The 25,974-nt window shown below is 61.6% G+C and overlaps 1 protein-coding gene across 1 annotated transcript; it reads left to right on the top strand.

The window, feature by feature from the left end:
* PDXK (pyridoxal kinase) lies at nt 1–24,513 on the top strand. The gene is made up of 11 exons (XM_077119028.1): nt 1–115; nt 11,119–11,173; nt 14,956–15,060; nt 15,630–15,713; nt 16,777–16,823; nt 17,861–17,946; nt 18,717–18,762; nt 21,500–21,611; nt 22,290–22,426; nt 23,949–24,015; nt 24,210–24,513. The coding sequence occupies exons 1-11, from the start codon at nt 29–31 to the stop codon at nt 24,320–24,322; spliced, it is 939 nt and encodes a 312-aa protein (XP_076975143.1). The 5' UTR covers nt 1–28; the 3' UTR covers nt 24,323–24,513.
* The last annotated feature ends 1,461 nt before the right edge of the window (nt 24,514–25,974 follow it).

Raw genomic sequence — 25,974 nt, forward strand, 5'->3', positions numbered from 1 at the left:
CGTCCCGGTCCCCGCGCCCAGGCCCGGCATGGAGCACGAGTGCCGCGTGCTCTCCATCCAGAGCCACGTCGTCCGCGGCTACGTGGGCAACCGGGCGGCCACGTTCCCGCTGCAGGTACGCGCGGCCCCGCCGGCTTATGTAACGCGGGCCGAGCTGTCTCCGCGCCCGCCGGCCGCCCCGCGGTGTGGGGCCCCCAGCCCGCCGCCTCCGGGGCGCGTGACCTTGGCGAGTCCCCCGAGAGCCTCGGTCCCGTGTTCGGCGTGGAACCCCGGAGCCCTGCCGTGCACCGGGCGGAGGGAGGCACCTGCCCCGGAGAGCGCGGGGGGGAGTCCCGGTCGGGGGTGGGGCGAGGGAGAGCACCCCGAAGGGCCCCGAGGGGCGCGAGTGGATGCCCCAGAAAGGACGAAGCCTCCGTGCACGGGCAGTGGCGCACCTTCCAGCCCCGCTTCCTACGCGGCCCCGTAGGTCAGGGTGGGGACGGGGCGCCTGGGGCCCGAGAAGATGCGCACCAGACCGAGGTAAGTGGCAGGAGCCGGGACTCTACCCAGGTGGGGTGCAAGGGACACATCAGGGGCGAAGGAGGTGAAGATAATTCGGGTGTTTGCAGGAGACCCAGGGTGGGGGTGGAGCGGGGGTGCTCTCTGTGGCCCTTGGTGAGTTAGGGAGGAGGCTGAGTAACCTCAAGGACAGGTGGGGAGGGATTCCCCGTTGTGCTGCGGTAGCAGCCCCACTCTTAGAAGGGGCCATTCAGAAACGTGGTCCTAGGGAAGGGGTGGGGAGGCCCCAGTGCAAGCACCTGCCCTGAAGCACAAAAGCTCCTGGGGACAGACCCAGGCCTGTACATAGGTTTTGGTTTCAGAAATGGCTTTTGAAAAGGTTTTAGCTTTTCATTACTGGCAGATCCCAGTGCCACCTGCCCTGGGGGCCTGTCCTTGGAGAGGGCTTACTGCTCTGTGTCTCTCCTTCCACTTTGCTCCCTGCCACCCCCTGTCTCCTGTCTGTAGCTTGGAGGTTCTGGCTGGGTGACCCTCGCAGTGGCTGGGGGAAGCTGGGGTGCAGTAGAGCAGCATGTGAGGCCAGAGGCTAGATGAGGTGCCTGGCGGCCCTTGACTTGTCCCAGCAGGAAGCCTGCATGATTCTGGCAAGTTGGTGGCCTTCCTGGCCTGCTCACTGTCCCCGGGCCTGTCCCTGAGTGAGGGCACAGGGTGTGGCCAGCTCTCTGCTGGAGAATGGGCTCTGGGGCCTGGCCTGGAAGGAAACCAGCAAGGGCCCAAGCTGCATCCAAGGAGGAAGTAGCAGCAGCAGGGTTGAGGGTAGAATAGTACATGGTTCGAACTCCGAGTGGTGAGTTGACTTCTGAGCACCTGTCAGGTGTCTGCCACCCATCCTTGCCGCCCTTGGGCCAGCCAGCATGGGGCAGTCACCTCCAAGGGCCCGGGGTGGCCCCATAGCCTGAGCTCTTAACCGCTGTACCTGTCTGCTCCAGGCTTCTGTGGGGACAGGGAACATGGCAGGTGGCAGGACTGTGCTTGGGGACAAAAGTGCCGTCCGTGAAGCAGGGGAGCCAGGAGGGTAGAAGCAGACAGGGCTCTGGGACAGCATCAGTTCCCGCCCCGATGGAGAAACCCCAGCCCAAAGCCGTGGAGACCTGGACACTTGGTCCTAGGGGTGGAGAGCACTGAGGGCAGGAGAGAGCCAGGGACGGTGGTCCCTAAACATGCCCCCAGTCCTGGTCCTCTGACAGAACAATTCCTAGAAACGTCTTAACTCACTGGACACGTGTGCAGTGCAGCCGCGACCGGCTTCCTGTTGCCTGGCCAACCCACTCGGGACGCTCGTCTTAGCTGAGTGGGCTGCTATAGGAGTGTTGTTTGGTGCTCCAGAGTCCCAGGCTGGCTTTTTGCTCCCCAACTTGGGCTCCCCTCGCCTGAGCGCCGGTGGGCAGGGCGAGGCTGAGAGGTGAGCCAGGATGGCCCAAGGTGGCCTGCCCAGCTTGTCAAGCCAGAGCAGCCCTGGACGCCCAGGACAGAGCCTTCCCGCTGCGACTCCCCAGGAAAGCCCCTCTGGAAATCCAGAGCTGCACCCAGATTCAGATTCTAGTGCCTTACCTACAGTTTGGGACTCTGAAGCTGTGCTCATCCGTGGGCTAAGGATAGGAAGGGGCCCTAGAAACCGGAGAATGCAGGCTCTGGCTGTGCCCCAAGGATGCTATCCAGAGAGAGGCTGGGAAAATGCCATGCCGTGGAGCAGGAGAATAGGCTTGTGGGCCATGACCCATGACCAGGGGGCAGTGGCACCCAGAGATGCCCATTCCTCTTGGAATCCCAGCGAGGAAGCTGGCATTGGCTTCTGAACTTGTCTCAGCTGCCCCAGTCCTTCCATGGGCTGGTGCCGGTGCTCAGTGGATCCCCCGGCACTCTCTGGAAGCGGCAGGACATGTCTGCAGGGTGGGTACTTTAGGGGCACAGTGTTGGCATTTCAGCTTTGCTGTCTCCTGGTGCACATGCACATGGAGCTTTTGAAATGGGATGAACCTGTTCTACTCACAGAATGAGACTGTGGAAATGTTTCTGGTAAATAAGAGTGATTTTCTTAAGGAGAAGCAGTGAGACGTTGGGAGCCAGGTAACAGAGCTGTGCAGTTGGCAGAGGGAGTGCTCTTGCCTCTCCTCCCACCCTCCAGAGCAACCGTGCTGTTGCCTGCCTGTCCTGGGCTCCACATAGGGCCTCTTTGTAAAAGGGTTCTGCCCCTTAGATGAGCCTACAAGCCTATACTTCATGGTAGAATGCTCGCTGCCATGCGGGAGACCCAGGTTCGATTCCCGGCCCATGCACTCCAAAAAAAACCCCACTCCAAAACCCACCCCAGCTGTGTACCCCCCACCCCAACAAGCCTGCCCACCAGTGTGCCCGTCACAAGGTGGCTGCCTTCCTCAGTCGTTCTGGCCCATCCCTAAACTGATTCGATAGCCAAGCACCTGGAAATGAGGTTGCTTCAGGCAGCTACACTGGTTAAAGCCATGGGTGGTGAGCACAGAGGTTAGGGACCCCCCAGAGCCAGTCGTGGTGAGTGGGAATGACGTCTGGGGGCAGGACTGGAGGACGGTCACCCCTGCTGGGAGAGAGGAGGGGGTCAGATGGAGACTGAACCCCAGGATGGGCAGCTGTCCCGGCCCTGCACCACCCCACATTGGAATCTGGCTTTGGCTCCCCTACCTGCCCTTTCCCCCCTCCCTGTGCACCTGACCTCAAGGTACAACCACAAGCAGGGCTGGGGTTAGGGCATTCTCTGTGAGGATGGCAGCACTGCCCTGTATCCTCCATTCTGACCTGCACAGCTCACGTTTTCCCATGTCTGGATCAGATGCAGCTTAGAAGAGAAGAATGGGTATCCTTGGTTAATTGGTGAGAGTTTTTATTTTTCCTTTTTAGCACCTAAAATAATGATTGCTTTTGGTTTATGAATTGGCTCCCCTGTTTGCTGTGTGAGTTGGTTATGTTGTTAAGCTTTCGTGGCTGAAGACCAGGGTCTCAGATGTTGGTGACTACAGAGAGATGTGTGCTGCCCAGTGCCTGGTCCCTTTGGGAGCCTGCAGATACAGCATAGCAGAGGCCCACTGAGATAACATGCTCGGCCTCAGGCAGGCAGTTGAGGCTATTTCTAGGCATCATGAGGGGTGAGTGTAGACTCACTCTGATGGGGCCAAGTTTAAGGACAGACTTCTGCTTGTTGGGCTGGTCCGTACCCTGGCTCTCTTACTGTGACTGATCAGAATCTCAGCGAGCACAGGAAAACCCGAGGGACCCTGTCTCATGCAGCCGGTGCATGCGCGTGCCGTCTCTGCAAGGAAAGAGGCCCTGCTGGATGCCGTGTGGTCCTGGTGTCGGGCGTGCGTCTGCAGGCCGCGTGTCAGGATGGGTGTGTGGTGTGTCCTGGTGTGGAGACATCCTTGTGCGTGGTGGGTCCTAGTTGCTTGGGATCCCCGTTCTGGCGGTGTCAACCGTCGTGAGAAAGTTCTCGGAGATGTGACTTCAGGGGAGGTGCAGCTCCCAGGCCCACTAGCTGAGGCAGGTGGGACTGTAGTTTGGACTTCCTGGAGCCCTTTATAGGCAGAGGGGGAATGAAGAGAGGGAAGCCCCAAGGGGCAGCCACAGCCGGAAGGAACCTGGAAGATAAAAGAGCACCGTGTGCATCTCCCTGTGGCCTCCGGAGATGCCGGCCGCCCCGGAGGAAGCAGGCCTTGCGTTCCTGTCCTTAGGCCAACCCATTGCATGGCGTTTACTCTGGCAGCTGGGAAACTAAAGCAATATCTGATCTCGTTGAAAATTCGCATGAGGCTTTGAGAGGAGACCCAGCGGGTGAGGGCTGGTGGGGTGCCTGGGGACCCTCCAGGGCACTGGGCCAAGACGTGTGTGGTGGCAGTGCAGTGACGGGGTTGGAGGGTCACTGGGCTTAGCCACTGTGAGTGGCTTGGCCAGCCACTTGCCCTCCTCTGTGGCCAAACTGGCCAGGATGGAGCTCCCTTCACTTGGGAGCATTTTGGGGTTCAAAAAAGAGAGGCTGCAGCATCCCCCAAGGACAGCCCTTCCCTACCTTCCCCTCCGCTTGTGGCATGTGTGTGCACCTTGATAGGAGGGAAGCTTCCAGAGGGCAGGAGGGCCCCGCCATGCTCCCTGTGCCTAAAGCCAGGGTGGGTGCCGTGGCTGCTCTCCAAGGCTCTGGAGATGCCGTAGTGGACAGGGTGACCAAGGGGTCTCTTGGGAGCTCTAGACCCCTGTGTGCACTCAGTCGTGACCCGGTGCCCAGGAGGCGCCGAATGGGCTGGCACTGGACCCTGGGTGGCGGCTGGGAGGGCGGCCAGCAAGCACTTGGAAAGCCTCGGCTGGCCTCTGTCCGAGCAGAGGTTACTGAATGGGGCCAGAGGTCCAGATGCTTGGAACCAGAGACAAGGCGGCATTTGGAGGGAAGGGATTAGACCGTGAGACCATGGGGGTGGGCGGGGTAGAGGTCAGCTTCGGGGTTGGTGATGCTGCTTTGGCTGTGTCCAGCCAGCCCCAAGGCTGTGGCTGCCTGATGCTCTGAGCACTTCTGAGCCAGCTGTGAGCGGCCTGTGGGCTCTGGGGGGCTGGACGGGGCAGTGGCCAGCTCCTGCCTGGCTCTGTGCTTCTTGGTCCCCTGTGGACTGGGGAAACCTGCAGAGCAGCTTGGGAACCAGGTTGCCAAGCCCAGGTGACCCAGCACCCCAACATGGTGACCATCCCCAGCTCCAGTGCTGCTGGGGGTTTCCGGGAGGGGCCTGGGCAGGCCTGCATCAGGTCCATGTGGTGTCAGTGTCCCATGCCAGCCTGTGTGTGCCGGGGGCAGGATGGGGCAAGGTGGTGGGGCCCAGGGCCGCACCCATGGCGGAGGGCCCTTGCAGGGCGAGCCTGGAGTGGGGGGGGTGGTTTTGGGGGACAGGGGCAGAGCTGTGTCCACGGGCACTCACCCTGGCAGTCAGTGCAGGGGTGTGGTTTGAGCAGAAACCACAGGCTTCTGTGGGCTGGCTGTGATGGGTGGCCGCCAGGCCCCCTGTCAGGGTTTTGGGACACAGCTCCCCAGCCCCACCTGCCTAATGGCCACCAGTTTTCTATGAGAGCAGCTAACGCTCTCTCCACATGAGCTGCTGAAGACTGCTGAGGACAAGGCGGGCTCCTCACGCCTCCTGCCCGGCACCCTGCGTCCCTCCCTGGGTGCCTGCTGGGATGAGTGGAGGAATGTACTGGAATATTCCAGAGTCTGCTGCAGCTCCTGCTGTTCTGAGCCGCGTCAGAGGCCCTGCCTGGGAGCAGGGGGACTGATGACGCCCAGCCGGGGGCGGCAGGGAGAAGGGAGCGGGGACCAAGAGCTGTCATGCTCTTTGTGCCTGGCTGACATGCGGGCTTTGAATGGGCGCTGCCCGGGCGCACGTGGGCCTGAGGACTGCAGGACGCCCTGCATGCTGGGAGGGGTGGACGGCGGAGCCTTTTCCAGGCCTCTTCGTAGCCCGGTCCCGGCTGGGATGGCTCTGTCCAGGTGGATGGCTTCCTCTGTGGTGGGTTCCGGGGACCGTCCATAGAGGGTGCCCAGCAGGCTGGGGGCCCTGCCGATGCCAGGCCTAGAAGAGCTTGGGGAGGTCGTGGATCTTGCTGGAAGCATCTCAGGTCAGTGAACAGAGCAGCTTGTGGCTGTGGCCGGCTTGTGGTGGTGGGTGACCGGAGGCTCCTTGTTTCACCGACTTGGTGGCGGGAGGACGGGTCTGTCCTGTGGCCTGTGGGTCCTGCACACAGCCACGTTCCCTCAGGCCAGTGGGCAGGCGGGCTGCCCTGTGGGGTCTCAGCCGGCACCAGGCACACCCCAGCGGTCCCTCTGGTGTCCACGACAGCAGCGTTTCCACCACGTCTTGGAGGCCAAGGTGAGAGGGGAGCCGACAGAGGCTTCAGGGCTTTGGGGTTCAGGACGTGTCCAGCTGCAGCGGGGAGTGCCCTGGAATGTGAGACAGGAGCTGCGTGGAGAGCCCGACCGAGCTTCTTCCTGGGGGCAGTGGCGAGCTCCCAGGGCTGGGTTTAGGGGGCGTCCCCAGAGTTCGGGGTGCATGTGTGAGCTGTGGGTGGTGGGGAGATGTCCCGGGAGTGGGGTGCTGTTAAACAGGCCTGCCCTGGCCATCACAGCAGAGAGGGGCCACAGGGACAGGTGGGAGGGGGCGAGGCCATCAGTCGACAGGCGGTGGGGGGTACAGCGGCCCGTGCGCCTTGGTGAGAGCTGATGGGAGGTGCGTTCCCCGTCTCTTGCAAGGCCTCCCTCTGTTTTCCCTGGGCTTGCTCACACCTTCTGCTTGGTGCTGGTAAATATTTGGTGGCAGCTGGGGCTGGGGTGGTTTGTGGTGCGTGTGCCTGTCTCCGGGGGTGTGCCTGTGAGGCGCCAGCCAGAGTGGAGCTTGCACCAGTGCAAGAGCTGGGAGAGGCCGGAAGCGTAGGTTGGGGTTCAGCGCAGAGACTAATTGGGAGGGACAAGGTAGGGGTGTCTCTGGTCTTGTTTTCAGTACCATTTGTCTGCTGAGGTTTGTGATTTCACTTTTATCATGGCTATTGGTAGCACCCGACTTAAAACTCCCGAGGCTGTAGCATCCGGCTCTCGAGCAGGTGAAAGCCGGCCCAGGTGCTCCCCTGAATTTCCCCTTCGTTTTCCCAGGGGTTCTCACAGGTAGATGGAGACCCCCTTCTTACAAGTGGCGAGAGTCCCTCCAAGCCTCACAGTGGGAAGCTGTCGGAGCGTACAGCGAGGCCCTCGGCCTGTCTTGGTCCCCGCCCTGCTCCTCCGCCGGGGGCCGGCCCCGCTGGACATATCGCATTGTCCGCTGGAGTGGCCACCCCACGGACAGGGCCACGGCGCTTCCCTTCTGCCGCGGGGACTCTGTGCTGAGTCGCTGAAGGTCAGGGAAGACAGTCCACCTGGGGGAGGGGCGTGAGGACCCTGCGGGTGGGCAGGTGCGTGGCAGCCCGGCAGGGTCTCCAGGGCTGCAGACCCGAGGCCGCTGCCCACCGCATCCGCTTTCCAGGAGCCGCGTTGATTTCCTGTTGCTGTGCAACCAGGAGCCGCCAACACAGCGGCTTAAACTGGCCATTTGCGGGCCGGGGGCCAGGTGAGCTCTGCACAGCCACCCTCGGGCTGAAACCCAGGTGCACGCAGGGCTGGCTCGCATCCGGAGGTCCCGCTTCCAGGCTCCCGGGCTCTTGGCAGCACACGCTCCTTGTGGCTGGAGGTCTGGGGTCCCCGTTTCTTGGTTGGCGGCCAGCAGAGGGCCGCCCATATCCCTCTCCCCAGGGTCCTTCTCCAGAACCTCCACATCGTGTGGAGTCCTGCCCCCCTCCGGAAGCCCTGTGGCTTCCCCTCTGCACCCCAGGGAAGACTCTGCCTTTGAGGGTCCCATCCTGAGACCAGGCCAGGCAGGAGGAGCTGGCCATGGGATGGTGGTGGGCCGCAGCATCCAGGCCAGAAGCAGGAGCCGGAGCAGTTGTTGGACAGAGAATTCATTTTCAACCGCTGTCAAGCCCAGCATTGGTGGCCGTGGCTGCTGGCCCCCAGCACGGCTTCGCCCCGCTCTCATGGCTGGGATTGTGGGGTCAGAGGAAAGGGGTTGGGGCCGTTGGAACCTGAAAGCTGGGAGAGGGTATCGCCGCCCCTGTGCAGGGGTCAGCAGGGGATGAGAACAGACCTTTGGGTGATGGGAGAACTGCAGAGTGGACATGGAAAGGATGAGGAAGTGGGGTAAGGGGTGGAGAGAGGCTGGGGAGAGGTGAGGGAAGGAGGGGTACTGCTGGCCCAGCCACCCCCACCCAGCCTCTGGCTTCCTTCTCCCGCCCTTGGTGGCTGTGCCGAGCCTTGGAGCCACTGCCCAGCAGGATGCAGTGTCCAGGGTGCCCACATGGGCTTGGGGGGCCCGGCGGTGTCCAGGGTGCCCACACAGGCTCAGGGGGGCCCGGCGGTGTCCAGGGTGCCCACACAGGCTCAGGGGGGCCCAGTGGTGTCCAGGGTGCCCGCACAGGCTCAGGGAGGTCCACACAGGCTCAAGGGGGCCCGGCGGTGTCCAGGGTGCCCACACAGGCTCAGGGGGGCCCGGCGGTGTCCAGGGTGCCCACACAGGCTCAGGGGGGCCCAGTGGTGTCCAGGGTGCCCGCACAGGCTCAGGGAGGTCCACACAGGCTCAAGGGGGCCCGGCGGTGTCCAGGGTGCCCACACAGGCTCAGGGGGGCCCGGCGGTGTTCAGGGTGCCCACACAGGCTCAGGGAGGTCCACACAGGCTCAGGGGGGCCCGGCGGTGTCCAGGGTGCCCACACAGGCTCAGGGGGGCCCGGCGGTGTCCAGGGTGCCTGCACAGGCTCAGGGGGCCCAGCGGTGTCCAGGGTGCCCACACAGGCTCAGGGAGGTCCACACAGGCTCAGGGGACCCCCATGTGGAGCTGGGCCCCTGCCTTGCGTTTCTCTCTGCGTCTGGCTCAGTGTCACTCGAGCCGGGTGACAGGTGGACCTGGAACTGGTCACGCAATAATGGATGGGCCGGCTGGCTTGTGCCATTGGAAATGGAGACGTCCGCCCAGAGGCTGAGCTCCCCTGTCATTTAAAAGCAGAAAATAGCTTTTATTTTTTGGACCACTCTGCCAGCTCCAGGGGCTTCATTTTCTTCACATCCAGAAGCGAGGGAGCCAAATGTCTGGGGAGGAACTTCCAGATCTGTGTTCTGTGGCTGAAATGTGTGCCTTCAGAGTTGATTGGAATTTTGAGAGCTGGAATGCTGCGTGTTTTAGCTGTGTTGAGGGGATGTGATGCAGGCAAGTGGATTTACCAAGTGCCAATTTCAGCTTTTCCGTCACTGCCTTACGTGGTGGGGACGCTGCTTTGCTTCAGAGAGACCTTGGTGCTCACAGATGTGGTGCAGAGCTCGGGGAGGCATCACCAGGGAGCACAGCTGCGTGACCTCCGCCCACATGCAGTCCCTCCCCGGGTGGCCCCTCCCTAAGGCAGCACTGACTCGGCCCCACACACCTGCGTCTGCCGTGATCCCAGGTGGTTCCAGAGGCAGGGCCGTGAGCGCACCTGCCCAGGTGGTACCTGGGGTCCTGAAGACCCCCAGCCTCCCCCAGGCCTGCACCAGCCATGCGGGGCGGGGGTCCCAAAGGCCCGGGGACCCCGTAGCCTGCAGAGCACGGGTTGCTGGCCGCGCCTCCCCGTGGGCCTGGCAAACCGGCCACGCGAGTTTGGCATCCATGCCCTGCTTGTGAGATCGGCCAGGAGCCGAGATGCCTTCGTCCCTGGACATGGGGTCTGATTCCGTGGACGGCGAGGGATTGCGGGGGTCAGCAGGCGGTGGTCCAGGGTCCAGGATTCCATGAAACCTGAAGGAGGCGGGTGGGAGGAGGGTGGCGGGCCCAGCAGAGCGACAGCGGACAGCACCTGTGCCCTGATGCCACCCCACGGCAGGGCTCGCTGGGGCCACACGAGGACCCCAAGGGGTCTGTAACAACCTGGAAATCAGTTTCTTAAAAAGAGGGGAATAGGGCGGGCCATGGTGGCTCAGTGACAGAGTTCTCACCTGCCATGCAGGAGACCCGGGTTCGATGCCCAGTGCCTGCCCATGCAAAAAAAAGGGGGGGGGGGGTAATAAAGATGACAAACTCCTTCCCCACGCCCACGCCACAGAGTGAGTGATGTCAGTGCTTGCATGTGTGGATGCCCGGCTGTTTTAGACTCAGCCTTTCTTAAACTTTCACCCAAAGACTTGGGTTTTTTTTTTTTAAATTACCCTTTTAGAAGTCAATATTTGTAAGTCTGAAGGTCCAGGAATAAATGTATTATACTGGCAATAGATTCATTCTTCATTGTTTGCAGGTTCCTCTTCAATTCTGTAATTATGTACTGTTCTGTCATCAATAAAACAACTTAAAGCGAAAATAATAACAACTACCCTTTTAACTCAGAGATCTCTTGAAATTTGCTAAGACAGCTTTGTATGCTGTCAGTGACCTTGCTAAAAACGTGCTTCTCCCTCCCGGCCACTGCTCCCAGCTCTCCCACCCCCTCCTCCCGCAACCCCGGGACCCCAGGGTCCCCACCTCCCTGCTCTGGACAAACCCCCCAGGCCGTGCCTGCCCTGCCTATTAAGCAGCCCCGGCAGGGATGCGTGTGACCCAGCGAGCAGAGCTGGGCTGAGCCCAGGCCTGGGCCCCCCTTTCTCCCCACCTGCCCCTCCGAAGACAGGCGGACATGCAGACATGTGGGCGACCCGCGGGGAAGCCTGACCAACCCCCCCCGCACAGGGCCCATTGTTCGTGTCCAGACCAACGAGTCCCAGCTGCGCCAGGTCTCCTGCTGGCAGGGTGTCAGAAGGGAGCCCCAAAAGTGCTCTTCTGGGTGTCCGAGCAGGCCTCAGTGAAGGGGAGAGGCCCCAGTGGGCAGGCAGTGCTGAAACCCAGCACCACCCCCCACCCCCGCCCTGCACCCTGCCCCACCCGCCTGCTCTGCTGGGCCGCCCTGGGGTGCTGCGCTTGCTGAAGTGGGTGCCCAGGCCGTGCGCCCTGACCACCTGCGTCTTTCTTTGCCTTGCAGGTTCTGGGGTTTGAAATCGACACAGTGAACTCTGTCCAGTTCTCAAACCACACAGGTAGTGCTTTGGCCTGAGCCGTGCCCAGAGACCTGCATGCGGGCCTGGGGAACGGCCCTGGGCTCCGGGGATCCGGCTAGGATGGCCCAGCCGGTGGGGGTGGGGGCCCTGGGGCTGCCCTGCTGGCGGGTGACTCCCAGCCTTGCATGGGCCTTGGTTTCGTCCCGTGTCCTGGATCTCAGTGGCTGCCCTGGGCTGTGACGATTAAGATGGGGGGAGCCTGGCCCAGAGCAGCCCCTGCTGGCCCCCGGGGTGTCATGCAGAGCAGGGAGGGTGCCCCGGCGGGGCCCGCTGCAGGACGTGGGCAGCTCGGAAGTGCGTGTGCATTGCTCTTGCACACTCGGGCTCCAAGGACCTCTTTGGTGTAGAGCCCAGATGTGGGCTGCTGGCTCCCGGCGTGAGGGTCCTGTGAGGATCCCTGGCCCCCAGCTGCACCCCCACTTCCACCCAAGCCTGGGCCCTCGGAGAGCCCCCGGGGCACAGGCCGGCTCTGCTCTCTATTAGGATACTGCAGTGGTGGCAGGAGGACAAAGCGCCTGGTCCTTTGAAGCCCACGCTGTCCCCTCTGAAGTCACAGGGAACCCTGAGAGTACAGGATGTCCCTGAGACCGCACAGCAGGATGCAGGCAGGGGCCTTGGCCTCAGCGCTCGCCCGCAGTCTCTCTCTTGGATGCAGTTTTGTTTTGGGGGGTGGGGGTGGGGTGAGTTAGAACGTGAGGGAGGAATTAGTTGCTGGTTCAAGAGGAAAACCTGCTCCCGTGTTTAAGTCCTTTCTCCCTTTGCTGGGCGCACTGGGTGCCCAGGAAATGGAAGTCCCAAGTGGCCTAGATGGACACCGTGCTCCCACCGTGGACACTGAATGCAGGAGGGAACTGGGTTTCCGCACGAGGCTAGTTCCCCGCGAGTGGAGACCCAGCCCAGAGGCGCCTGCGGCCCTTTGCTCTGTCTGGGACCCCAGCCTGGGTTCGGGGGGCCCTTCTGGGGAACCAGCCATCCTCGGGTTTTGAGAATGGGGCTTCTTGCCTGCCCTAGGAGGCACGGGATGGAGGCCACGCAAATGGGGGCTAGTTTCGGGCCAGGAGGAGGGAGGGGCTTCCCTGCTGGCTAGTCCAGGCCCTGTGGCCCCAGGAGGGTCGGCTCCAGCTTTCTCCAGGTGCCCTGCGGGCCGCACCTGCTGCTGGCCTCGCGCAGCCTTCCCCTCCCCTGCCCTCTCGGCCTCAGGCGTAGGAGTGACTTCGGGTGGGCGGAGGAAAGTTCCAGCCACGATCCGCAGGGAAAGCACCCAAGCCACGGCCAGGGCCACTCCTTCCCCAAGACAGGGCTGACAGCGCTGGCCCGATGTCACCCAAAGTCACTCCTATGCCTGAGGCCGAGAGGGCAGGGCGAGGAGAAAGGCTGCCGAGTCTTCAGGTTTCAAGTCCAGAGGTCCGCAGACTTTCCCAACAGGGCCAGAGAGTCGAAAGTTTAAGCTCTGCAACTTTTGTGCTGTCCAGAAGCACCTTAGACCATGTGCAAAGGAATGGGCGTGGCTGGGTTACAATCATTCTTTTTTTTTTTCTTTTTATTCTCAAAATAACGTATATACAAAAATGCAAGAAATTTTCAAGTACATTTTAACAAGCAATTATACCATAGATTTTAAAGTTTGGAATGGGTTACAGATCCACAATTTTTCATTTTTTCTTCTAGCTGCTCCAAGACATTAGAGAGCAAAAGAAATATCAATATATTGATTTAACAGTCATATTTCTTTCTTAAGTACTATCTTCTCTTTTTTAATTTTTAGTGAAAAATAACATATATACAAAAAAGCCAATAAATTTCAAAGTACATTGCAATAATTAGTTGTAGAACAGATTTTAGAGTTTGATATAGGTTAAAATTCCACAATTTAGGTTTTTATTTCTAGCTGCACTAACATACTGGAGACTAAAAGAAATATCAGTGTACTGATTTAGACTCATACTCATTTGTTAAAGTCAACCTTCTCTGTGTAACTCCACCATCACTTTTGTTTGTTTTTGTTTTTTATTTTGTTTGTTCCCCATTGTTTATTTTTAATCCATATGTTCTTCTTGTCTGTTGACAAAGTAGATAAGAGGAGCATCAGACACAAGGTTTTCACAATCACACAGTCACATTGTGAAAGCTATATCATTATACAATCATCTTCAAGAAACATGGCTACTGGAGCACAGCTCTACATTTTCAGGCACTTCCCTCCAGCCTCTCCACTACATCTTGACTAAACAGGTGCTACCTATTCGTATAACATATATACAAAGCAAAGAAATAAAAAAGCAACAGTTTTCAAAGCACTCTTCAATCAGTAGTTACAGGGTGGATCCCAGAGGTTGTCACGGGTTGCCATATGATCCTCTCAGATTTTTCTTTCTAGCTGCTCCAGAATATGGCTTAAATATTTACAATAATTCTTTATGCACACTGAAATGTGAATTTCATCATAATTTTCACATGCCACAAAATAGGCTTTTTAATTTTTTTAAATTTTTATTGACAGAACATAACAACATACAAACGGACATTCTTAACATGTTAACATTCCATTCTTGGTATGTAATCAGTGGCTCCCAATATCATCACCTAGTTGTATATTCATCACCATGATCATTTCTTAGAACATTTGCATCTCTCCAGAAAAAGAAAAAGCTTGTACATACCATACCCCTTACCCCGCCCTCTCATTGACTGCTAACATGAAATAGGCTTCTTAATAAGTTTGTTTCCCCAACCACCTAACCAGATGAAACTATTCTTGCGAGCAGTACGGAACCAGCTGGTGAGCTGTCATTTGCAGACCGCTTTCTGGATGGGTGTTTCTCAGATGTGCATGTGCAGCCTAGAGGCTCCCTTTCTGAGAAAACAAAACCTGCTTCTCAGTCCCTTGCCCTAAGCAACTTCTTTTTCTCCTTCCCCTTTTTCCTTTTAGAAGGAAATTGAGGCACCATTGGGGTTGCTCCCTAAATTTGTGCTCCCCAGTTGCAGTCGTCAGACCCCCGAGAAATGCTTCTCTTCCTTTTCGGCCCAGTTTGCCATTTCTCGGGGGACTGGGGCCTTTGACCAGAGCACTTGTCACCAGGGCTGGCGGCTACGGGTCCTTTTGTCCACTGTACCCTGGCGTGGTCAGCTGGCCTCCTGGTGCAGGCCCACCCTCCCCACCGGGCCGTCCACTCATTACACCTGCCGAGGCCCTGCCTCCAGGTGAGCTCGCTGGTACAGGACAGTGCAGGCTTGGGCACGGCTTGTGGGGGGCATGATGCAGCCCCCACGGCCTGAATAGCTGGGCATGTGTGTGCGGTGAGGGGTGCCACGAGACACCCCCACATAGGCGCGGGGGTGGGGGGGCCCGGGCTCCTCCCTGCCCCTCACCAGGTGACCCAGGTCCTGCTGATGTCCCTAGGCTGCCCTTGTCCATTTAATTAATTTCAGAAGGAGCTGGCAGTTCAGAGGTTGAGCACTGCCGCCGACCAATAATCAATCATGTCTGTGGGGCCGGACGGTGAGAATTTTGGCATTACTGATATGCCACTACGGTGTCCACTGATGGTGCTTGTGCCAGCAGCTGGGATGCCAGGACACTGGGGCCCCCTGTGCTCCCGTGCTGGCCCGTACCTCGGGGACCCGCCTCCGTCCTTCGTCCACCCCCGAGGGTGAAACCGGCCATCTGGCCTGCTCGTGGCCGGGGCTGGCTGCGCGTGTCCCCGCCCGCTGCTCTGTCCCGCGTGGGCATGTGTGTGTCAGCTGCGTGTCCCACCCCCCAGGCTACGCCCACTGGAAGGGGCAAGTGCTGAACTCCAGCGAGCTGCACGAGCTGTACGAGGGCCTCCGGCTGAACGGTGTCAACAAGTATGACTACGTGCTCACAGGTGAGGCACGCCAGGGGCCTGGGGCCTGGGGTCTGGGTGCTGGGGCCTGGGGGCCTGGGACCTGGGGTCCGGGTGCCTGGCCGCTCGAGCCCCTGGCTGGCTGACTGTCCTGGGCCAGGCAGCTCTACCCCTGGGGCTCCAGGCCCGAGGAGGGGATGGGTGGCGAGTCGGGTGCTGCCCAGGAAGGAGGGCTGGGGTGTGGACACAGGGACTTCCTGGGGGGTGCTTTCATTTGCAAACTACAAGGTCAAAAAAATGTATATTTGGTCAAAAAAATGTATGTTTTGATGTACGGTTATAAGTGACATAGGCTCCTTACTGACAACGCGGAGACAGAGGAAAGGGGAACGCTGCTCATGCGGCTGCCTCCTGTGCTTCCCCATCACCTGCCCACTCCTGTGCCTTACGGGACTTCGGCGCCTGCCCAGCGTGGCGTGGTCTCGGACACCTGGCCCGAGTACTGCAGGGCCTCCGAGCAGATTCCCGCCGGCCTCAGGGCTCGGGGTGTCACACAGAGGGTCGACGTGAGTCCCCCCTTGCTGAGATGGCCTGGACTCTTCCTCCCTCAGGTTACATGAGGGACAAGTCGTTCCTGGCCATGGTGGTGGACATTGTGCAGGAGCTGAAGCAGCAGAACACGAAGCTCGTGTACGGTGGGTGCCACTCTCACACCTGGGTGCTGGGGTGGGCACTACTCACACCTGGGTGCCGGGGTGGGCACCACTCACACCTGGGTGCCGGGGTGGGCACCACTCACACCTGGGTGCCGGGGTGGGCACCACTCACACCTGGGTGCCGGGGTGGGCACCACTCACACCTGGGTGCTGGGGTGGGCGCTGCTCTCACACCCAGCTCCCCTGACGCTGGGAGCAGGAGCTGCTCTCCCACAAGATACTGGGCTGGGCACCATTCTCCCCCCACCCCAACCCAGGGCCTTCCTGGTATGCAGGTGCTTTAGCCCCCCAGCTCCCCTCTGTGTCCACCTCTCCCAGCCCGTAAGCTCTCGGCACTCGGGGCACCAAGGAAGTGTGTGGGAAGAGCCTGGTCCTGCCGTGCTGACCACCGTGTACCCTGCAGAGGGTGGGGGAGGTGCCCTGGCCGTGGCTGGCGTGGTGGGGCAGGTGCAGACCCTGGCAGGGCACCTGGGTAGCAGGTGTGTGTGACCCAGAGGTGTTGGCAGCTGTCCCCATGCCCCAGGCGCCCCTCTGTGAGACAGCTGTGGGTGAAGAAGTGGGAGGCGCCAGTCCCTCCCTCTGGTACTGGGCCTGGACATTTGGGCCTCTGAATGGTCTCCCATGGCCACAGCAGGCGGCCCCAGCTGCACCGTCTCCCCTGGGTGTGTGTCTGTCTCCCAGGTGCTCTGCGGCCAGCTGCAGCCCACAGGGGACGCACCTCCTGTCCCCACCGTGAACGCCACCATGGAGAGTGCGTGGGGGTGGGGGCAGGGCTGCCGCTTGGTGAGCCCTGGCCGGGGTGGGGGTGGGGCTGCCCGCACTCGGATGCCCTGGGCTCCGTCCCGAGTCACCTTCCATGATAAGGAAAGAGCAACCGATGGCAGCACTTGGTGGCCCTGGACTGCAAACTGTGGGACACCAGGTGGCAAGGGGATGGGCGGGGGTGACACACCGGCCTCCCCTGGGCCCCCTTGCGCTGAGGCCAGTGGGGAGCAGCGGGATGCCAGGGGTGCCAGCTGATGTGCTGCCTCTGTCCCCGCAGTGTGCGACCCAGTGATGGGTGACAAGTGGGACGGCGAGGGCTCCATGGTGAGTGACTGTTGGCGGCTGCGCTGAGCAGGTTAGCCGCCCAAGGCTTGACATGAACATGGGACGGCCAGGCCGGGGGTCATTGCCCCGGGACACTGCAAGCCATGCCCTGGCCAGGGCTACTGCTTCACTCAGTGCCGTTTCCTGGGAGGTCCCTTGCCCCAGTGTCCTCTGCACAGCCCCTCCCTTTGTCCTTGTGCTGCCCCCACCTTCAGGGCCCCCCGGTGAGACGCTCGCATTTGATGCTGTGCTGGGGGGGTGCTGTCCCTTCTGTGTACCTGGAGGTCCAGTTAGCTCCCCTGCATGGCTGGTCTCTTCCTCGTGAGCTGCGGCCAGCCCGGGTGTAGTCAGCATGTGTGGTTCAGCATGCAGTGGGGGCAGGCCCTGGGGCTGGGCGGGTCCCCTGCCTCTCCCCACCCTGAGCTTGGGTCCAGCTGCCTGGGAGCCCCCCCTGTGAACAGGGCAGCGTGCAGCCTGGCTTCCCAGGGGGCGGTTACGAGGAGCAAAGTGACGGAAAGAAATTCAAAGCCAACGCGCGCTAACACAGCCGCTCGGCCATTGACCAGTGAAATAGTCCATAAAAATCTTCAGGTGCCTGTGGGGGCCGGGCCTCCTGAGTTCTTTGTAAAGGACTCTGAGAAGGAAAGAAAGTGGTCACGCGTGTCAGACAGCTTCAGAAAACGATCAGTAAATGGAAGACGTGCTCGCTTTTATCCGCTGTGACTTGCCAGGCGGGTGACCCTACCCCCGGCCATCGTAGGGCCCCTCCTGTGTCCCGGGCACCACACCCAGGACGGCGAGTGGAGATGACACTTCCCTCCGCATTGCAGGGGGGACACGCGCCCCCCCCCCCCCACCAGCAGCCCCCATGCTGGCGCTGCCCCCACGGACCCGGCGAGGCCTCCTCCTGCCGCCCACCGCCCGGCCCTTTCCCTCCCTGCCCTGTGGGCACTGGGGCTCGCACCCGGCCACCGCCCGCCGCCCGGCCCACACCCCGAGCCCGCGGGAGCCTGGGCCCTTGTCTGCTCCCCCCGCAGTACGTGCCTGAGGACCTGCTCCCCGTGTACAGGGAAAAGGTTGTGCCGGTCGCAGACATCATAACGCCCAATCAGTTCGAGGCCGAGTAAGTGACTTTGCCCTGTAGCCAGCGGGCCTCGGCGCCCCTGGGAACTCCTCCAGGTCTGCTCGGTGGGGGGCTCCTGGGGGCGCCGAGCTGAAACCCGGGCCCTGGAAGGGATGTGGCTCTGCAGCCCCGGCCCCCGCCCTGAGGCTGCATCAGAAATAGGGGCTGTCCCGCGTGGCTGCACCACGGCCTGCGGCTGGGTCCCGGGGCATGGTGCTTGAGGGAAGGGGCGGGCAGAAGGTGACCCGACTACAGGCCAGGAAGTGCGGGGGCTGCTCTCCAGCCTTGACAGGGCCCTAGCCCTTGGATGAGGCCGCAGAGCTCTGAAAGGACCGGAGGCTTGAAGGCCTGTGTTGGGGCTCCCTCCCCAAGGGCAGGCTGCAGGTGAGCCGGTCCTCACCGCTCCAACCCGAGGCCTGCCTCACTAGGGGGCTGCTCTGAAAGCAGCAGGTCATGCTGGGGGGCTTGTCACTCCTCCATGGCCTGGGTTTCCTTTTTGGGGGTTCTGGGTTTCCTTTGTGGGGGTCCTGTGCTGGATTTGGGACCTCGGGGTGGCTGTGGAGTATCACAACGTGCAGACACTAGCCTTCATTAGAGCCTTGTCATCCCCCTGCCCCACCACCGTGCGATCGCCAGGCCGCGGTGACCAGCAGGCATAGTTCCCGTTGGGATGGGGCGGAGGGTCCCGCAGCTCAGGAATCTGTTCCGGGCGGGCCCTGACAGGGGCGTCTCCCGGCTTCATGTCCCTGTCCCTCCCACCTGCCCTCCAGGTTACTGACTGGCAGGAAAATCCATACCCAGGAAGATGCATTAGAGGTAAGGCTGGCCTCCTGGGAGGACACCTGCACCCAACAGTGCCCTGTGTGGACACAGGACACAGCTCAAGGGGGGAGGGGATGGCTACGCGTGGTGGGGGAGGGGATGGCCATGTCCTGGGCAGGGGGCGGCCATGTGCTAGGGGGAGCCATGTGCTTGGGCAGGGGTCGGCCCTTTACAGGGGAGGCAGAGCGCCCCGTGGAGTGGGTAAGGATGGCAAGCAATACTCGGGGGGAGGATAGGGAGGGCTCCGTGGTGGGGACAGCCACATGAGGGTGGCGGGCATGTGCCCATGAGAACGGGAGGCGCGTGTCCACCTGGGGCTGGGCTCCGAAGGCCACCGGCATCCCGGTGTCTGATGAGAAACCTGGTGTGGGTCGGGGGCATGTCTCAGTTTTGGCACGGGGCCCTGGTTGGTCAGCTGCAGCCTGGCACCACCAGGGTCTCTGATCAACTGTCCCTCGTATATTGAGCGCCTGCTGTGTACAGGGCATTGTGCAGTTTGGCTCACAGGCCCCCAGAACTCCTACAGGTGTGCGTTGTTCCGCCCCATTTGTTCCCCAGCCTCCCCTCTCCACGCCATCCACCTTCTTCATCCTTGTCAGAGAGGCGGCCCAGCGGCTGCAGGGCAGAGCTATCCCCTCGGGTTGCGGGGGGAGGCTCCAGGCACAGCGGGGACAGCTGCCACTTACGCCTAGGGGAGTCCCTTTCCCGCCTGCACTGGGGGAGCCCCCTTTCCTGCCTGCACCTGGGGAGCCCCTTTCTCACCTGCACCTTGGGAGCCCCTTTCCTGCCTGCACCTGGGGAGCCCCTTTCCCGCCTGCACTGGGGGAGCCCCTTTCCCGCTTGCACTGGGGGAGCCGCTTTCCCGCTTGCACTGGGGGAGCCCCCTTTCCTGCCTGCACCTGGGGAGCCCCTTTCTCACCTGCACCTGGGGAGCCCCTTTCCCACCTGCACCTGGGGAGCCCCCTTTCCCACCTGCACCTGGGGGGGCCCTTCCCAGAGCGTTGTGCTTGTAGGTGGACAAGGGATCACAGGCCAGTCTGTGTACCCATTGACTCCTGATGGACACAAAACTGTATCGGTCAGCGTCTGCTGGACACACGTGCGTTAAGAGATCTGTCTTGCACCAAAGTGGGGGCTAGTCAGGCAGATTGGACTCCGTAGGAGGGAGACTGCGGCAGGGGCTGAGGCTGTTATCTGCAGGTGGAATTCCTTCTTCAGAGTTCTTGTGACTTCCTCCCTCCCTCCCGTGGGGCTTGTGGTCCGGGGGTCCAGGCAGGGGGTGTATCACCCCCTCGGACTGTACTCCAAGCCCCTGCAGCCCAGCTCCCTCATGGGGGATGCACCCTCTGGAGTCAGGTGGGGGCCCGGGGCATAGCCGGTGAGCGGCCGCATCGGGGTTACTCCAGGCCTTCGGGACTCCAGGGTCTCTGCATCCCTGATAAGCTCGAGGGGCAGCTGTGGTGAGGAGGATGGCACAGGGGCCGCTGTGTCCTGCCCTGAGGCCCGCTCAGGTGGCCTGGCTCAGGTGGGCTGCTCGCCGAGGACTGGAGACAGTTGACGCTGCGGGTACTGCCCAGTGCCCTGCAGTCGGCAGGCTCCAGGCCTTGCTCCCAGGAAGATGTGCACAGAGGGACTGCAGAAGGGCCACCCAGGCCACGCCCTCGGGTCCTCTCCCGGCCGCAGGGCCCTGGGTGCTCGGGGTCGGCTGGTTGGGGCAGGTGCCCTCCTTGTGCAGGGTGCCCCCAGGCTCTGGACTTCTCTAGGCTTAGCATCTGCCGGGAAGCCGGCCCCTCATTCGGCCACGTCTCAGGCTCACCCAGGGCTGAGTTTTGGGGCCAGTGTGGCGGTGCACACCCGGGGACTTCAGCGCGTAGAATCTCCAAAGTCCAGATCATGCCGTGGGCGGGGCAGGCTCTCAGGGGGTCCCTTGCCTGCCTCATCCAGCTTCTGGGGCCCTGGGAGCTCCACAGTTGTGGCCACACTGCCACATCTCTGCCTCCGTTGTCCCTTGGCCTCCTCTGTGTGTCTGTGTCCGGTTTTTGGATTCTGGTGGACCTGCTCTGTTTGGCCTCATCCTAAGTGATGACATCTGCCAGGGTCACAAATCTGGTCACTTTCGGAGGTTCCAGGGACCCAAGTGGGAGTCGTGGTGGTCCTTCTGAGTGGGCAGGCGGGCACGGTGGCGTCCTGAGAAGGGCCCCACCTGCTTCCACCACGAGACCCCTCCTCGGCCTCCCACTTTGCCCCGGAAGGCATGGCCACCCTGCCCTGCCTCCAGTCTCCCCTAGCGGCCCTGTCCTTGCCCCCCTTTGCCCTGGTGGGGGTGTTTCATCACTGGCAGTGAGTCTCCTGCCAGTGTGTTCCAATCACATGGTGCCAGGCGTTTGTTGAGCAAATAAGTGAGCTGCCTACCTGGGTGGAAGGTGGAAGCTGCCTGCTGCTTGGTGGGGAAAGGCGTGCCTGGTTTTTGCCTCCTGAAGCCCGGCTGAGGGAACGAGCAGGGGCTGGGCCTGGGGGCGCCTTGCCCTGGACAGCAGGCAGCCAGAGCCCAGGGCTCCCCATGCCAAGCAACTGAGGGTGGGCGGGAGCCAGGGCGCAGTTCCCCTGGCTTCCCTCGACCCCGCCGTCTCCCCCTTGCCAGGGCCAGCCCCCTCTTCCTGGGTTAGGGACAGTGCATGGTTTGGGGCTGGCTGTGCGGCTGCTGAGCTGACGCCCCCTGTGCCACCCCCAGGTGATGGACGCGCTGCATGCCATGGGCCCCGACACTGTGGTCATCACCAGCTCCGATCTTCCATCCACGCTGGGCCGCGACTACCTGATTGCCCTGGGCAGCCAGCGGACCTGTGAGTCCCAGCCCTGGGGGGACTGGGTCAGCAGGCCTTCCCCCGGCCGCACTCCGTACCCCGCGGGTGATGTGTCAGGCTGGCAGGCAGGTGCTCGTGGGACAGGCACCCAGGTGCCCTCGTTCTCCCTGCCCCAGGGTCGGGTGAGGGCCAGGGGCCCTCGGATCACATGAGGTGGTCCCGCAGGGGTGGGCATCCCTGAGCCAGGTGCACGCAGCCTCCTGCGAGCTGGGCAGGGCTGGGCACAGCCTCCAGGGATGGCCTCTCTCTCCGGCTTTGCTAGGTCGGCTGTTTCCATGCACGCTAAGCGGACCTCAGGGGTAGGGTCCAGGTGCTGCTGGTGGCCCCATTTCTCACCCACTGTGCCACCCCTGCCCGAGGGTGCAGACATCCAGTGTGCTGCCCCAGGCCTGCACGTCCTTCTCACTCTCCCGCGGCTTCAGGACTTCTCCCTGGGGCCACCCCAGCTGGGCCTTCCCGGGGTTCCAGTCTCTCTCTTCCTCCCTTGGGAAAGGGCAGCAGCTGGGGGGCAGGCGGGGGCCTGGGCACTGTCTGAACCCCAGGGCTTCACTGTCACCAGCCAGGCGGGGTCCGGGGGTGAGAGGTCAGGCCTCAGCCATAGGGACTCCCCTTGCCGAAGAGCCCCGGGAGCCAGCTGGCCATGCGCTCCCCCTCCAGGGAAGCCTGACGGCTCCACGGTGACGGAACGGATCCGGCTGGAGATACGCAGGGTGGACGCCGTCTTCGTGGGCACGGGGGACCTCTTCGCCGCCATGCTCCTGGCATGGACACACAAGCACCCCAAGGACCTCAAGGTTAGCAAGCAGCGCGGATTCCCTGCCGGCACCGCTGCTCCTCTGGGGAGCTGGTCAGGACCGTCCTACAGGGAGGAGGAGCCCAGCCTGGGCCATGGTGCCTGGGCCGCGCTGGCCGGTTCATGGCCCAGCTGGGTCGGGAGAACTGGGCGCCCGCGTCGGGTGTTGAGAGAATATGAGGAAACCTGCATCGCCAGGCGCCGCCACAGGGGCAGATCCTGCTCTGAGGACAGCGGTGGGCTCTCCGCTCGGGCACCGCGCCTGGCACTGGGTTGCCACCTCTGGGAGGCTTGGACGCACCATCTGGAGAAGGGTGTCCAGAGATTGTCAGGGAGAGCATGCGTGCTATAATGACCCCAGGGCTGCTTTTTTTAATTGTGAAAAGTGGTGTGTGTATATATATATATATATAAATGCAATAAAATTATATATATATGTAAAAGCAATCAGTTTCAAGGCGCACTGCCACAATTAGTTGTAGAACAGATTTTAGAGTTTCGTATGGGTTACAGTTCCACAATTTCAGGCTTCTAGCTGCTCGAAGACACCAGGCACTAGAAGAAATATCAGTGTAATGATTCAGCTCTCACACTTGTTAAACCAACCTTCTCTGTGTAACTCCACCATCACCTCTGATCTTTCCCCCACTGTTTAGGGGTATTTTGGCTGTGCCCTTTCTAACTCTTTCATGTTGGAAGGGGTTGTCGATAACACGGGGTAGGGGGATGGAACTGGTTGCCTCCTTCTCCACCCATGCTAAAAGGGGGTGGAACCATGGGGTTCCAGGCTGGGTAGCACAGGGGCACTGCTGGGCACAGGGCAGGATGGCGGGGTCAGCAGTGGGAGCAGAGAGTCGGGTGCCTACCAGAAGGGGGGCTGTGGGGGTTGGCCCCAGCCGCACATGCCAGGCAGGCTGCTACCAGTGCACCCTTCCCTGTGGGTTGGCTGCAGCCGAGCCTCTGTTCCCTCTGCGTGGGGCCTCTCAGCTCACCTCCCACGACTTGGGTGACCCCTGGTGAGCACTTTGCAGGCCCAAAAATGAAGCTGGAGTGTGTGGCGGGTCTGCCCTATGTGTGTGTCCCTTGTCCCTGGGCAGCTGCCTGGGGTGAGGCGGCATGGGTGTGCCATGGGGTGCCTTGGGGAGGCCTTGCTGTGGGCACCCCAGCTGGGGTTCTGCCTCCGCGGTTCCCACGTTTGCCCCGCCACCCAGCTCGGCCTCAGAGCCACCCACACGGACGACCTCGGCCCGTTCCTGCTCCAGCAGAACCCACTTGCCCGCCTGGGTCTCTCCCGTCAGCTCTCTGGGAGCAGTCAGTCCCTACACCCGCCGTGGGCCGTCTGTGGGTGCCCCCTCAGCTCTTGCCGTCGCCCCCACAGGGGCCTGGCCGTGCCTGGCTGGGAGGGCGAGGGGGGCAGGTGGCCCCGGAGGCTTCAAGGGCACAAACAGTGCTCGTGCTCAGCCCCCGTCCCGGCAGGTCGGGGTCCCCCGGGTGGGCACCCCACTGTTCTCCCCTCTCTGCAGGTGGCGTGTGAGAAGACTGTGTCAGCCATGCACCATGTCCTGCTGAGGACCATCGAGTGCGCCAAAGGTACGCGCAGCAGGGCGGGGGCACGGGGACGCCTGCCTGCTGCCCTGGGGCCACGTGGGAACCTCCCCGGGAGCTGGTGGCACTCCCTGCTTCAGAGATAATCTGAGGGTAGAGCTGGGGACAGGCCGCAGGAGGGAGGAAGCTGGAAGCAGCCCCCAGGCCTCCTCCTCGGTTGATGCCGTCTGTCCTGACAGGCCAAGCGGGAAAGGGACAGAAACCCAGCCCGGCCCAGCTGGAGCTCAGGATGGTCCAGAGCAAAAGGGACATCGAGGACCCCGAGATCGTGGTCCAGGCCACGGTGCTGTGACGGCCGCGTGGACATCACCCCGTCCCGTGCACCTGTGGCCTCCTCGTCTCATCCCATCCCCTTGAAATGTGGTGTCTGCCTTAGAGCTCTGACAGAAACGCAATGTTTTCTTCCCTTCCCGGCCGTCTCGCATTGACTGGTCTTTATTGTGAAAATGTGCTGGTCGTGCTTTTTAAAACGTAACAAAGTGATCGCACAAGTTTGTCATTTGGAAACCCAGCCCCTCCCCTTCCCTGACCCCCCAGCCTGCCACAGTGAAATGTCCCGGGGCTTCTGGGGTAGGCCGGCACCCCCAGGGCCTGCTCACCACCTGCCTTCTCTCCGTACAGCCCCTCCCGGGCGCTCAGGCCCGGCTGCTTCCGTGTCCTCCCCTTTCCGAGGGGCAGGTTGTAGCCAGTCATACCCTGAGAATCATGCCAAAAAGCTTCCTTGTCGTTCTCATCCAACCCCCTGTCCGACAACTGAGCCCAGTTCCTTGTGTGCTGCCTTCCGAGTCCCTGCACAACCAGGGGCATCTGTCTGGCCACGTGCGGGAGGCTTCCTGTCTGCGGCCCCAACACACGCGGGGTGACATGTCCTCCGTGGCCCGGCCTGCCTCCCAATGGACCGCAGGGAGCTCCCGCTGCCCGTGACCTCTCCTAGCACCTGCCGAGGCGAGGGGACGGGGACGCAGCGCCAGTGAGGTCAGCGTAGGGCAGAGGTCGGCCAGGGAGCGACTGCACTTTGTGGGAAAATGCCCTAAATCCGAGAGCCACTTTGCCCCCGGTGAACTCTCAGCACTGTCCTGCGCCTCTGCCTCTCCACGGCGGCCTGCGCGCCAGGCTGCGTCTGTTGGCTCCCCTGACAGCTGTGCGTGTTGGGCTACTTAGTCCCCTGGTTCCAAGGAGCCCTTGGTGTGTGGGGCACAGCCTGGGCCCCAATCCCCAAGTCTGCCCATGCAGCCTTCCCAAGAGAAGAGGGGCCAGCCAACCCCACCCCACGCCCTCAGAGTGCTTTTGCCAGAAAGATCCGCTGCTGCTGCGAGGCAAGACAAATAGCCCATTGCGGCCCAGGAGAGGCCTTTTCCTTTTCTCTTTTTTCTGAGAGCAAGGCTAGGACTCGTGGTCCCCACAGGTGTCACTTCCAGGAGATCGGGAGTATCTCCCCAAGACCGGTGCTGGCGGTCAGAACCCCCACGCGTGCATAGCTGACAAGAAAGTGTGCTCACTCTGGTGAAGACTCAGACTCAAGAGGCTGCGTCCTGGCGTTAGGGCCGCTGCTGTCCCCTCCCTGGGTTGCGCGCAGGCCCCGAGCCCATTTTTCCTGCCTGAGCCCTCGGGCGTCCCCGCTGTACAGCCTGAACCGTGCTCTGCTGGCGTCTTTGGATGTGTGCAGGGTGAGGCGTGGGGCTCTTCCCGCGGCCTCGTGTGGGGACGGGTGCGGGGAGCTGGCAGAGTCGCCTCTGCGGGGAAGCAGCACCCGTGTTCCCCCTCTGGGGCCGGAGCTGCATTTTGTGCCAGGATTTTTGCAAAATCTGCGCTGTCTTGTCATTGTTTCTGTGGGAGAGGAGGCCCGGGAGTGTTCTTATTTAGAATTTCCCATCCAAGAATTGACCAGGATCTGTGGAAGTGGTTTTTGATACAATTTGGATCCAAATTAGAATTTGTGTTGTA

The sequence above is a fragment of the Tamandua tetradactyla genome, chromosome 10, assembly GCF_023851605.1.
Source record: "Tamandua tetradactyla isolate mTamTet1 chromosome 10, mTamTet1.pri, whole genome shotgun sequence".
NCBI classification, from domain to species: Eukaryota; Metazoa; Chordata; class Mammalia; order Pilosa; family Myrmecophagidae; genus Tamandua; species Tamandua tetradactyla.

What these genes read in the sequence shown, in the direction of transcription:
- PDXK (XM_077119028.1), top strand. Translation starts at nt 29, where the DNA reads ATGGAGCACGAGTGCCGCGTGCTCTCCATCCAGAGCCACGTCGTCCGC. An exon ending in CCAGTTCTCAAACCACACAG is followed by an intron (nt 11,174 to 14,955) that starts GTAGTGCTTTGG and finishes CCCACCCCCCAG; the next exon opens with GCTACGCCCACTGGAAGGGG. An exon ending in CCCAATCAGTTCGAGGCCGA is followed by an intron (nt 17,947 to 18,716) that starts GTAAGTGACTTT and finishes CCTGCCCTCCAG; the next exon opens with GTTACTGACTGGCAGGAAAA.